Source organism: Meleagris gallopavo, chromosome 1 (assembly GCF_905368555.1).
Source record: "Meleagris gallopavo chromosome 1, MGAL_WU_HG_1.1, whole genome shotgun sequence".
In the NCBI taxonomy this organism is placed as follows: domain Eukaryota; kingdom Metazoa; phylum Chordata; class Aves; order Galliformes; family Phasianidae; genus Meleagris; species Meleagris gallopavo.
The window spans coordinates 1,574,214-1,587,934 of record NC_139404.1 but is presented as its reverse complement, the minus strand read 5'-3'; the positions used below and the strand labels follow the sequence as shown (position 1 = coordinate 1,587,934).

The 13,721-nt window shown below is 45.3% G+C and overlaps 1 protein-coding gene across 1 annotated transcript in view; it reads left to right on the top strand.

Annotated features, from left to right (window-relative positions):
- The window catches only part of LOC100545769 (uncharacterized), a 97,863-nt gene that overhangs the window by 55,764 nt on the left and 28,378 nt on the right, over positions 1-13,721 (top strand). Inside the window, exons 55-70 of the mRNA XM_085212414.1 lie at positions 172-294; positions 564-680; positions 6,210-6,290; positions 6,386-6,436; positions 7,359-7,394; positions 7,525-7,569; positions 8,267-8,311; positions 8,745-8,780; positions 9,205-9,240; positions 9,632-9,691; positions 10,142-10,267; positions 10,520-10,591; positions 10,772-10,807; positions 11,368-11,427; positions 12,909-12,953; positions 13,556-13,591. Of these exons, the coding sequence (XP_085068540.1) occupies positions 172-294; positions 564-680; positions 6,210-6,290; positions 6,386-6,436; positions 7,359-7,394; positions 7,525-7,569; positions 8,267-8,311; positions 8,745-8,780; positions 9,205-9,240; positions 9,632-9,691; positions 10,142-10,267; positions 10,520-10,591; positions 10,772-10,807; positions 11,368-11,427; positions 12,909-12,953; positions 13,556-13,591 (1,005 nt within the window). The remainder of the gene's footprint in view (positions 1-171; positions 295-563; positions 681-6,209; positions 6,291-6,385; positions 6,437-7,358; positions 7,395-7,524; positions 7,570-8,266; positions 8,312-8,744; positions 8,781-9,204; positions 9,241-9,631; positions 9,692-10,141; positions 10,268-10,519; positions 10,592-10,771; positions 10,808-11,367; positions 11,428-12,908; positions 12,954-13,555; positions 13,592-13,721) is intronic.

Sequence of the window (13,721 nt, the reverse complement as noted above, 5' to 3'; positions counted from 1 at the left end):
GGATGCCAAAGCCCAACATCATTGGCATTTCTCAAGTAAGGTGCAAGAGATCTTGGCAACTTGGTTCTCCAGGTTTGTCCTGGGCCTCTAATGAATGGCAGTGTGGGTAAAGCAGTGTGTTGTGGATTAGGTCTTGACATAGAAAAGAATTAACTTTCTTTGTCTCCACAGGGTCCATCTGTTGATGGTTCTGACTCTGAGCACCAGCCCCTGGGGAACACTCCTGAATCATTGGAGTCTGAGGAGAGAAGGAGGGAGGGAGATTCAAAAGGGACAAGTGTCTCTCTCAGCAGTGTACGTAAATGCCTGTTTAGTGACTTTTAATTACATTCCTACTTGTGCTGATTAAATAGATGCAAAGGGATTACATTCTGAAGAACTTGATTACACAAACCCTTTGCAATATTGTGGATTCTTCCTCTGTTTTACTGCAGTGAAAAATTAATTTAGTTAAAGGATAAGGATTTCTGCATGAATCACTTTCAGTGCCTGAAACTTTGCTTTCTATGTTCCACTCTGGTAATCATTAAGACTATGCTGTATTCATCCATCACCTTCTGCAGAGCTTCTCTGTGCCCTCACCACATCCAGATGATGATCTGGAAGGAAACCTGTCCATAGAGCTTCTCGAATCCCTGGAGGAAAGAGTGGAAGGACAACCACAAGAGGACAACAGCCTTGTAGGTATTCTCCAGCAGCACAAGGTCATACTAGGAACATTGTGGAGATCAGTGATAGACTGGAGGAGGCTGGGATGTTCATCTCACACCCAATGCTCTGAGCCCTGGAACAGCCCCCAGACACATCCACAGAGAAGAGCACTGCTTGGACACGGAGTCTGGGCAGGATGCTGTTGGCCAACCGTGTCCTTCGTATGTGGTCAGGGAATCCCCTAGAACCCTTGTTAAATTTTCTTGGAGGTTAATTACACATTTTGTTGGGGGAAAAAAATAACAATTTCAACAAGAGGAGATTGGAATTTAACAAACTTTGTGGGTCGACTGAGACAAAGTGACTGTCCCAGAGGAAACGTTGTAGGGTGACACACAGCTCTTTTTCAAGATCTGTGAGACATTTGTCTATTAAAAAACTGAAGAGATGAGTTACTGAGGGACAGAAAGAGAGAGGCTTCTTCCATAGTCAGGAGGTACAGCTGCTTTAAAAGTCCATGTTCACCCTCTAAGTTGTGTTATAGCATTTGCAGCAAAGTTATAGGGTACATTGAGGCTGACAGCAGTTGTCAGAGGTGAGCTGATGAGCAATACATTGGTGCTCTGCAAAGATATGGTTGTCTGAGTCCTAGCATCCAAATTCACTCTTTATTTCTGCTCTCCCAGATATCCATTTTCTTCCAAGAGCCCATGTCATGCTCAGCTCCCATCTACCAAACCCAGCATCTTTTTGCTTTCACATCATTGTAATTATGAGAGCAGTGGGTCATGCTGGTAGACCCTACCCCAAAACCATGTACCAAGTGACACCAACCTCAGTGATGAAGAGAGGACAAAAGCAGTCATCTGGTACTGTTTTAACACATCTCAGGTTGCATACTGGGAAAAATTCCTTTTCCAAGAGAGTGGTCAGATATTGGACCAGGCTGCCCAGGGAGGTGGTGGAGTCACCATCCTTGGAGGTGTTCAAGAAACATGGAGATGTGGCATTGAGGGTCATGGTTTAGTGGGTATAGTGGGGGTAGGTTGGTGGTTGGACTGGATGATCTCAGAGGTCTTTTCCAACCTTAATGTTTCTACAATTCTATGATTTCAATATAATGTCTTCCCATTTGAGCCACTGACTGCAGTTCTCTGAGTGCGATCATCCAGCCAATTCCTTATCCAGAGTCCATCCATCACATCCATTCTCCTCCCATTTGATGACCAGGATGTCATGTGGGACAGTATAAAACATTTGGAGACAGGATGCCTACAGCCTGAACAGAAAAATCCCTTGAGTGTTTGCTTACAGCTGCAAGCACTCTTTCTGCCATGAACAGCATCCGATATTTCTAGGAATAGCAATGTGGGAGGTAGCTTAAAGTGGAGAGGCTCTGTCAAGAGGAAATCTTGCTCTGATTTGAATAGTCTGCTGGTAAGTTGCCTCCACTCCTATTGCAAATTACCTCCGCACAGACTCTCAATAGTTGCTGCAGCCAGGAGAGGGCTCCCAGCACAAACACACAAATAGGAGCATTCACAAAAAACGTGTGTTTGTGTGCAAGCTGCAGCCTGAGCAGTGAGCATCCTTCAGCTGCAGCCACAGTGCATACAGTCAGGAGCATGCAAAGCCTGTTTCCAGCAGACAGAGAATCATAAAATCACAGAATCATTAAGGTTGGAAAGATGTCTAAGATCAACAAGTCCAACCATCAACCCATCACCACCATGTCCACTAAACCAGTACCACAGCTATCCTTTCCTTGTACACCTCCCGGGACATTTCTAATTTCTAATGTCTGTAGGATCCTGGCTGAGGTAGGAATTTTGTGGTGCCCCATTCTCTAAAGTAAACAGAGCTCAGACCCTATGGACCTGCACCCACAGCCTATGAATTAGACCATCCCAAATCTGAAACTGTGGACTTGAGTTATGCTGGATGCTTCTCATGAGCAACCTCATCGCAGTTTCATGCATTTGGACTTAATCAATGAGACAGAGCATCTTCCACCTTAATGAAAAGGGAGTGAGCCCTATTGGTCTATTTTAAGGGAACTAACTGCATCTGTGTGCGCAAACACTATGGCCATGGCACTGGGAAGGAAGAGAAGTTTGGGGCCAAATATAGTGCTGTCTTCAGTAATTAGGGGTGTCAGTAGTTCAATTAATCCCTACATCTGGGATTACATCCCCTACATGAGAAGCAGAGTCACAATCATTTATCACCAGGGTCTTATTTATCACTTGAGACCGACGTTGAGATGGTCTTTATCCAAAAGCAAGCACTTTGGGTTTACCACCTGCCCCATTTATCCCCTTTGTTCTCAGGAAGAGAAAAAAACATGGCCCATAGGCAGGGAGCCAGGAGCAGTCTTTCTCTCCCCACAGCACAGATCCCCACAATGCAAAGAGAGCAAAATAAGAGCCGCTTGTTTTCCCGTCAGCAGCAGCTGCAATCACGAATTTTACCTGTTAAAAGGTTCACAGGGCCCCAGAGAGAAGCAGTCTGTAATAGCCCAAGAAGCTTCATCTCAGAGATGCAATTTCTGACTGGCAGGAGTTAATGGGGGAAGCAAATTAACTGATATGGAGACAGGATGAGCCCTGGTACACATGCCCGTGCAAGAAGAGGTGGGTGGTGACTCTTTCCGTGGGTGAACCAATTCTTTGGCATTATGGGATTGGACAGGTCAATCCCCTCCATCTCCCAGCCTCAACTCACTCATTTTCAGAGTTAATACAGATAAATGCCTCTTGTTTTCTCCATACGGATATACCTACAGTCTCTCTCCTTTTTTTTTTTCTTTTTTTTTAACCTGATATTTTCATGCTCTTTGCTGTTACTCTCTTTCTTTGCAGAACTATTTCTTCCTCCTCATTTTATTCCTGTTTTTCTCTTTCCAGAGCTCATTGCATCAGCTCTTTTCCTTCTGCTTTTCTCCTTTTTCCTTTCCTTTCCTTTCCTTTCCTTTCCTTTCCTTTCCTTTCCTTTCCTTTCCTTTCCTTTCCTTTCCTTTCCTTTCCTTTCCTTTCCTTTCCTTTCCTTTCCTTTCCTTTCCTTTCCTTTCCTTTCCTTTCCTTTCCTTTCCTTTCCTTTCCTTTCCTTTCCTTTCCTTTCCTTTCCTTTCCTTTCCTTTCCTTTCCCCTTTCCTTTCCCCTTTCCTTTCCCCTTTCCTTTCCCCTTTCCTTTCCCCTTTCCTTTCCCCTTTCCTTTCCTTTCCTTTCCTTTCCTTTCCTTTCCTTTCCTTTCCTTTCCTTTCCTTTCCTTTCCTTTCCTTTCCTTTCCTTTCCTTTCCTTCCTTCCTTTCCTTCCTTCCTTTCCTTTCCTTTCCTTTCCTTTCCTTTCCTTTCCTTCTTTCCTTTCCTTTCCTTTCCTTTCCTTTCCTTTCCTTTCCTTTCCTTTCCTTTCCTTTCCTTTCCTTTCCTTTCCTTTCCTTTCCTTTCCTTTCCTTTCCTTTCCTTTCCTTTCCTTTCCTTTCCTTTCCTTTCCTTTCCTTTCCTTTCCTTTCCTTTCCTTTCCTTTCCTTTCCTTTCCTTTCCTTTCCTTTCCTTTCCTTTCCTTTCCTTTCCTTTCCTTTCCTTCCTTTCCTTTCCCTTTCCCTTCCCTTCCTTCCTTCCCTTCCCTTCCCTTCCCTTCCCTTCCCTTCCCTTCCCTTCCCTTCCCTTCCCTTCCCTTCCCTTCCCTTCCCTTCCCTTCCCTTCCCTTCCCTTCCCTTCCCTTCCCTTCCCTTCCCTTCCCTTCCCTTCCCTTCCCTTCCCTTCCCTTCCCTTCCCTTCCCTTCCCTTCCCTTCCCTTCCCTTCCCTTCCCTTCCCTTCCCTTCCTTCCCTTCCCTTTCCTTCCTCCTTTCCTTTCCTTTCCTTTCCTTCCTTCCTTTCCTTTCCTTTCCTTTCCTTTCCTTTCCTTTCCTTTCCTTTCCTTTCCTTTCCTTTCCTTTCCTTTCCTTTCCTTTCCTTTCCTTTCCTTTCCTTTCCTTTCCTTTCCTTTCCTTTCCTTTCCTTTCCTTTCCTTTCCTTCCTCTCCTTCCTCTCCTCTCCTCTCCTCTCCTCTCCTCTCCTCTCCTCTCCCCTCCTCTCCTCTCCTCTCCTCTCCTCTCCTCTCCTCTCCTCTCCTCTCCTCTCCTCTCCTCTCCTCTCCTCTCCTCCTCTTTTCCTTTCCCTATCTTTTCCTTTCCCTATTTTTCCTTTCCCTATTTTTCCCTCTTTTCCTTTTTCCTGACACTGCTACTGATATCAGCAAATCACTGCTTCAGAAAGCAGCAGCTTTTCTCCTTTCTCTTGAGGTACCTTATTGCTGGCATCTCAGAGCTGGAAACTGCTAAAATTGCGGAGGAATTGCAGAATGAAGGAGAGTTATTACCCCCTGCAATTTCCCACCATCCTTGTAAATGACAGCGTTATGAGATCCCATGCAGATGGGTTGCCATAAAATCTCTGCAAGGTCCTGGCAACCCATGGGCTTGCCTTGCCTTTTCCTTATGATGCTCTTCACAATGAATACGGACCCATAGCAAAACGGCAGCAGCATTTTGTATCTGCTCTGCATGCAGATCAGCTGCAACCCAGTACAGGATGACCAAAACCCACCCCAAATAAGCACTCCTGAGCAATGTGTGCCAGCACATCACTGGTGAATCTTTTCTTCCTCTTTCTTGCTCCTCACCACGATTCAGTAAGGAATCTCAGTTTTCTTTGGGCAAAAATATCTTTTTTCATTATGCATTTTAGTGAGTCAGAAACTTCCTGTGTTTATTAGCCAGTAAATTAAACTATCATCCAGTTAGTTAAATCCATCAAAACAGAACTCAACACATGATTCTAGATTAAATTTTGAGGTCAATCCAGGTCTTTGATTCTGAAAATAATAATAATACGAATGTGGAAATAGTGCCAAACAACTGCATCCCATCCCAATGCGTTCCTCTTTTACCTATGCTCCTGGCAAGGCTCAGGGCTGAGGTTTTAGTGCATGGAGGTTTCCTGCCTTCTGTTGTTGTGAATCACTCCATTGCTTTTTTGCTTTCATATCAGAATATTTGCCAAAGCTGCTCTGCAGTTCACTACCATGTGGGTCAGGGAATAACTGCTGTACACTGAGCTAGGAATATGATTGTTTTTAAAACAGCAAGCAGATAAATTACTGTTGCTAGTATTATGACCAATTTACAATACAAGCCAGTAACTATTTGTACAAGCTTTACAATGTGTGTCTTAAATATGTACCAACCAAAACTATGAGCATTGCAAATGTCAGCAAGATTACTGAGTAGAGTGATCAAACATCAACAGTTGTATTACTGCAATCAGGTATAATGTGTGCAGTAAATGCATATCACGTGTGTTACCCAGACATGGATGATGCAGGGAGGAAAGTAGAGTTCAAAGTTGCAAGATTTTAGGTATTATTCCTCTGAAATAGCCGTAAGTTAATTGCACAAGAGATGCTCAGTGGGATGATTGGTTGTAAGATGTAGTTGGTGGTAGGTGGACAGTTGACTAGAGGTCTTTTCCAACCTTAATGATTCTGTGGTTCTATGATGCTGCTTTCTTTCCTGTAGGAAAACATGAATTCAGAAGATGGCTCTGCACTCCCAAGGCATCCTAGAGCCAGGAGATCAACCCAGCATAACAGACACATGGTAAAGCCCCATTACACCCCAATGGCTTTGGGCTAGCATGTCTAAGAGCAGAGCCATAAGGGAGTGGGGATCATTTCTTGTTGGCTCTATCATAGGTTCACCCTCCCGGTGCCCCAGGAGCTCCAAAATCTCCGTCTGGATCCGTGGTAAGTGAATACCTGATACAAGGTTGTCTTCAAACACATGCATGCAAAGGAAGCCCAATTTGCTTCTTCTCAATGATGAATGTAGAGGGTGTATGTGAAAGGTTAGTGATAAATATTAATAAATAAAGCAAGGAACATCTGCTGATGAAGCTGAATTTCTTGGCAGAGCAGAGTGTTCTCACTGTGTTTGGCAAGGGAAACGTGATGCTCACAAAGCAGAAGTGGAGAAAATCAAACTTAATCAATGATGGAACACGATAACCTTATTTTTTTTTCGTCCTGAGAGTATAGAAGATATTTTTAGGAGTATATAAACATGTAAATGTGTGTTTATAAACACACAGATCTAGATCTCCTATGAGTTTGAATTAATTTAATTTGCTTGAAAGCAGTAATTGATGATTGCCCTGTCTTTGGCAGTGGGCTATGGTAGCACTGAGCTGAGCTTATCTGTGCCATGAGGTGACATGTTGCTTCTCATACTTGATCTAGATGTCCCTGTTGACTGCAGAGGAGTTGGACTAGATGAGCTTTAAATGTCCCTTCCAACTCAAATGATTCTATGATTCTATAGACGTCTGTAGAGGGTCAGAGTTATGGTGGGATGTCTGTGCCAAGGCATTTCATGGTTTGTGGACACTACAGCCCATTTCCAATGGGTACAACCAGATCTCAGGTATCCTATCCAGGATGGAGTGGCTCAGAGTGAGCCTGGAGACCACATCATATCCAACCAGGAGTGTTTCAATGAGGATCTCACGATCCTTGACCACACATGGATTCCCTGCAAGACACCTCTACCCCTGCTACAATGCATTGATTTGCTGTGTATCATCTCGCGGCTTGAAGGTACCCTTTCCACGGCTCAAGAGGGGAAACATTTCCCCACATGCTCTCATGCTTTCTTCTTTTTTTCTTCAAGACATACCCAGGTCCTCAGCGCCCGAGGAGAATTAAGGTATAATATTATAATATTCATGCCCAGGGCTCTTCTCACCACCACTGCACGTGGTGAGGATGTGAATAGTCTTTTCTCCCATCATGCAGAATCCAAACTCTGTTTTGTACCATCATTTGTTTTCTTACAGAAGGAGGAAATGGGCCCTCCAGTTCCACTCCACCACTGCCAAAAGGTCAGTGCTTTTGTTCTACCTTTAATGCAGATACCCAATGCAGTGCTGGGGTGAGACAGGATGGAGGTCTATCTCCCCAGGGCAGTCTCATTTAGAGGCTAAAAGTCACAGGTAAAAATTGGCCAGGCTGGTGGGTTCAGGAGTTAGTAATCCGTGGTTTGGACCACTGAGAATGAGCAGAGGACCCTATTTGAGTTTTTCACATCTGCTTTAGACATATTTGTAGAGGTTTTTTGGCTCCTCAGTAATTCTCTCCTCGGTGAACTTCTTCCTTCTCCCTCAAACCCATGGTATCTACAATCTTACATTAATATCTGCATTATTCTTGGCCTGAGAGATTTACAGTACTGCTCATATCTTACAATTACTCCAGTTTGTTTTCTCTCTGTGCACTTCCACTGTGCAGGATAGCAATGATGGGTTTAGGGACAGTCCTAATCTGGTTGGACTCTGGTTGGACTTAGGAGTTGGACTCAATGATCTTTATGGCTCCCTTCCAACTCAGGATATTCTATGATTCTATGGTTTGGACCTGGTTGGGATAGCCCAACCAGAAATGCGACGGAAAGGAGATAGTCCTCCAGTACTGCTTCCTGAAATATGATGCAGGAATGAAAGCAGCACCTACTTTGACCAAAAAGGGAAGGAAACGTTCCTTATACTTGAACTAAAGGGGCTGTTTGTTGTTTTTTTCCAGGGAGAAATGGGAGCTCCAGGAGCCCGTGGAAACAAAGGAGAAAAGGTAGCAATAGGGCTTTTGTGAGCCTCTGGGACTTGGAGAAGGCTCCCTGTGCTAATAGGGTCTGGAAGATAAGAAGCTGGGACATCCTGGTGAAGTGGATGTTCAGGGTCTGAGGGAGATTGTGCTGATGTAAACAGGGATAGAAGGAAGGGTCAGACCCAGCTCCAACTTTCTTATGGCATCTTCTGCCATCCAAGCAGGCATTCAGCCACACAAAGTGTCTCTTCATGAACACTTCTCATAAGGGACAAACAGGAGATCTGAGGTGTTGGGACCTAGATATTCAAAAGAAAGGTGGACAACGGAGGGTTGTTTCACAGTCCAATGGAAAGAGGGTATTTTGCAAGGGTCACCATGAATTTCAATGCCTTTGTGCAGGGACCATGGGCATAAGAGGGGAGGTGACTGGAAGATGGATCTTTTTGTCTTGCAGGGGCAGCCTGGGGAGATGGGGGAGCCTGGAGAAAAGGTGAGATGTGGAGTCAGGCTCAGCCACTGGCACAGGACAGTGTCACCAGCTAAGTGGCCCAAATCCAGCACTGGGAGTTGTATAGAGAAGTGAAATCTCTGACCCCTGTATGAACCCTGTATGAACAGGGTGAGCCCTGTATCACCCCCTGAGCTCAGCCCAGTAGACCCAGAACCCAGTAACACACCAGGAGCAGCATGGTCTTGTGTTAGAGCATTTGGCTCCTCCATTGTCACACAGTCACTTCCAACCTTCTCTGGGGAAAAGAACTGGACATTAGAGGTGTCCCTGAACTTCCAGTTACTCCATCCTGCCACAGACTATGGGCACAACTGGAAACCTTTTCTCTTGCTCAGGGTTCCAGTGAGATTGTGCTTCACACAGCCACTCCAGCAGGCTTGATAACTCTCTCTTCATTTCACAGGGCACCAAAGGAGACAGAGGTGAAAGTGGTCAGAAGGTAAAGAACAGCACTGTTACCAGAGGTGTCTCTTCTCCCACCATGACTCTTCTACCTTCCCAATATCTAACCTCCCATCTCAAGCTGAGGAGTCCAGATAACCTCCTGAGATGTGGGCTCGACACAGCTGGGATGGGATACTCACAGGGACCCAGCATTTATGCCTCCTATGTGGGGACTCCTGATGGTTCACATAGACAGGGCACGCATCAAAAAAGGGTAATGTCAGAAGATACAGGACTATCTGGGCAACGTGTTCCAGTGCTCCACCATCCACACAGGAAAGGAGTGCTTCCTGACATGGAATCTCTTGTGTTCCAGTTTGTGCTTTTTGATGGTCCCATAGTGCCAAGAGTGGTCTTGCTTTTTCCTGACCTTCTTCTCTTCACAGGGAGAACCAGGAATTGGGTTCAGAGGCCCTGTTGGTCAGGCTGGACCCCCAGGATTTAAGGTAAATCTTTTTTCTCCTCTAGATAGGATCTCACTTGTATTTTTGTGGGTGTTACATTCCACTGTCTTTGCTGATCATCCCACTGCTGGGTGTGGTGCACAGTGGTGATTGAGATGGGAAAGACACTGAAGATGGTAATGGCATTGAAGCTAGACCCAACTTGCAAAGACAGTGACAGGGTTTGGGATGGAGGGGGTGCTCTGTGTCCTCCAAGACACCACTTTAGATCAAGTCAGGTCCAGAGGATAAAAATGTCTGTGCATGGTCTTCTGCATTTACTAAGCCATGGCACAGCCCCTACTCCATCCCTATGAACATCTCTTACTGAGTACCCCCAGTTCTACGTACCTGTTACGTGAGTTCAAGGATACACCACTGGGCTTTCTTCAGGACTTCTGGAGGGCTATTAATCTCACCTCAAATCTAAATTCCTTCTTATTCATTCAACAGGGTGAGCCAGGGGCTCCAGGACCTCCAGGAGCCCAGGGCATTCAAGGCATTGGTGGCAACGCTGGCATTCCTGGTTCCCAGGGAGACAGAGGGGCTCCAGGTCTACCTGGAACACCAGGACAGAAGGCAGGTGGTCTGAGGGCACTGTGCATGTTGTGTTGTTCAGCCCAAGGAGAAAACAAGTGTGGTCCTCCTGATACTGCCTACAACAGTCCATTGAAGTCCACCTCTCTTCAATGATGCCCCCACACTGGGAGCATTTCAAAGACTACTCCTCCTAGGAGCACCTAGGGACACACTCCTGCTTTCAGGCTGGCTTGGGAGAAGTGGGACCTTTGCCTTTTGGTGTTTTCCTCCTTAAAGGATTTTGTTTTCAAGGGTGAGAGTGGGAAGAGAGGCCGGAATGGACTTGCTGGGCCTGCTGGACCATCAGGATCGCCAGGAAAAGAGGTGACTTTAATACATCACCCCCTTTGTCTTCTGAGAGACTGTAGAGACTTGGCTGGGAAGAGAGGCTGAGGCCCTGGTATCTGGGCTGAGTGTGCTTTTATGTTTTCATTGGGATGGGAGAGCACCAAGGACTTGCAAAACAAAGTCGTCGTGTTTTGTGTTTTTTTTTTCATCCTATAGGGGATTCCTGGGACACCTGGGCCCAAAGGCAACAAGGTGAGTGCCAGCCTGCCAAGAAGGGTACAAATATCTTAGATCCTTGGGTAGTAATGGACAACCCACTGCTATCTCCTGGCTCCTTATCCTGGATCCCGTCTAGATGCTTCACCCCCTCTCACCTACATGCCCTTCTTCCCCCAGTTTGTTGGGGCATCTTCCAGAGAAGCTGCAGAAAGTCAATGGAAAGGAGTACCCTGACTCTTTCTGTAACTTAAATCATTTCATACTGTCATAAAATCATAGAATCACTGAGGTTGGAAAAGACCTTAAAGATCATCAAGTCCAACCACATTAGAAAAATCCTCTCTAAGAAAGTGGAACAGGCTGCCAGGGAGGTGGTGGAGACATTATTGCTGGAGATGTTCAAGATGGAGATGTGGTGCTTAGGGACAACATGGTTTAGAGGGCTGTATTGTGGTAGGTAGACAGTTGCATTAGATGACCTTAGAGATCGTTTCCAACTTTAATGATTCTATGATTCTATGGTCAAACTGAGCAGTAGTCATGGCACATGGTGTCCTTCCTCCAAATTAGACCTCTGTCTTTCTGATCTGCAGGGAGAAACTGGGATTGGAGCTGTTGGTCCAAGAGGTCCCCGAGGATTTCCTGGTTCTCAAGTAGGTTTTCTGTAAATGTTCTTTGCTTGGCTTGTTGCAAGCTACTCTCCTTTGGAGGCAGCTTTATACCATCACTGTCTGCTCATCCATCATAGAAGATGCCAAAAGAGCTGACTACAGAGCCTGCTTTAATTTTTCACTGGCCAGATTTGGAGGTGATAGACACTGCTACACCCAGCAGGAATTGGGGAAGCAATGCTCACTTTTCCTCAGGCTGCTGAGAAGTTTTGGTGCCCTTCTGGCAAAGACCCCAGGGAGACCCTACTGAGTCATAATCAAGGGCCATGTTTCAATTTGCTCCGTCTGCGGCTGTTCCATGAATAAACTGATTTTATGGTGCAATCCATTTAGACAAATCCCCCATCTGCCAGCAGAATGGTTCGATGAGGCCCCTGAGACAAAACAGTTAATGAGAATGTCAACAGCTGTGAAAGGTCTGGGGTAAACCTCACTCAAGCTTTATTATCAGAATGGAATGATGAAATAATGTTTCTGCTCTTCTGACTCTAGCATAAATCTGGAGAGAATTACAGAATCACATACTATATTGACCAGATAGGAGAGATTTGGCCTTGCAGGATGATGCCCAAGTTTAGGCATCTCAAATGCATGTATGTCTGGTGGGTTCTACTCAGTGAAGTCATTGAAGCACTTCACAAATCCACCAGCTATCCCTTGTAGTAAGGTTTAAAAAGAGTCAATAGCACACTTGAAGAAACAGTAAGAAGTTATCTGGCTTCTGGGAGCAAGAGCTAGATATGAAGATAAGCCCCACACTGGTCTCCAAAGGCATGAGTTGAGCAGTTGACTGGTGGTATCTTCCTTCTGAAAGCCAGTGATGTGGGTTCCAGATGAATTTCTGATTACCTTTTTGTTGTGGGGAGTCCTACTGAAATCAAGTTATGTGCATATCAAGAATGCACATAAAAAGCTACTGAGATCTCTGATTGAGAGTAAGAATTCTTCTGGGACACCGGGAACATCTCAGACCTCTGCCCTTTGCTGTCCATGCTTTTGTCACGTGTGAATACAGCTTAAGAAAGGACACACTAGGACACCCAACCTTAGGTTGCTTCTTGTAAGCCATTCCAACCAGTGCCTCCCTATAGAAACAGAGAAGAGGCACTTTTTTAGAGGGATTAATATCACGCAGAATCAGGTTCAGATCATCCTACAGATGTGTTTCTCTTGAAAGCTGAGGAGAAACTGAAGCTTGAAGCTGACCAGAGTATTTTCTAAATACAGAGTACACTGTCCAACTTCAGTGGCACGTGTGTGGTATGGAGTCCTTTAAGCCCTTTAATCCAGAACCATAGGACACCTAATGCATGTAGACATATAAGTGAACAAGGCTGCAAAACTCCCTTTACAGATCTAGGCTTCTGCATTCTCAACTCCTATTGGGATGGATTGTGGATCTGGGACTGTGCGTGTTGCATGTGTCTGTTGATGGCCATCATTAGACCTCTCTTTCCTAACAGGGTGACGAGGGCATCATGGGAGTCCAGGGCCCTATTGGTATGATGGTGAGTGTTAATGTAGCACTGAACTGATTTGACAGTATGGACAATTTCAGGGTTGCTTGATGTTTATAGTATGGACAGCTTCAGGGCTGGAAAAAATCCCCATGAGCAATTAAAAAGAATTAAATAGTTTGATGCTTCCAGTGGGAAATAGAAACTCGGGGAACCCAAATTCCTATGTTGTGTTGGAACGGTTGACTGTAAAATCTTTAGCCTCATGTGAGACATAAGCTGTCATGCCAACTATAATTGCTTTATCTTCTTGGCCAGTTGGCCATGTGCCATTCCAGTCTATCCTGTCCCTGCCCACTCCTGTGATGAGGGACGACTAGAGATCCTGTCACCTCCACCTGGGGGGGCCTATGGGAGACCTGAGAGATTGTGGCTGTGCCTTGTTGATGTTAAGCATACAAAAGTCTCCACATGAGGCTTGCAAAATAGATCAAGTTGGCCAATCTAGCTTCTGTACCCCTTCCACCAGCAGCTTTTCTATGCTGAAACTTCTTCTTGGAGGCAGCTCTGTCTTAGAGTGGAGACTGCTCTTTCTTTCCTAATATCTTCCCTCTCTTGTATTTATCCTCACATCTTGTTTTGTGTTCTTGCAGGGGCTAAAAGGTCTCCCAGGTGTGAAAGGCGAAAGAGTAAGCAACAGTCACTGTCACCTTTTCCTATGCAGCTCCTGAAGAGGAGGGCACCATTGTGGGGAATATTTCTGGGACAGATTGGGAGGGCACTTTAATCAATGTATGGAAGTCTGAAGTGACAAGCAAT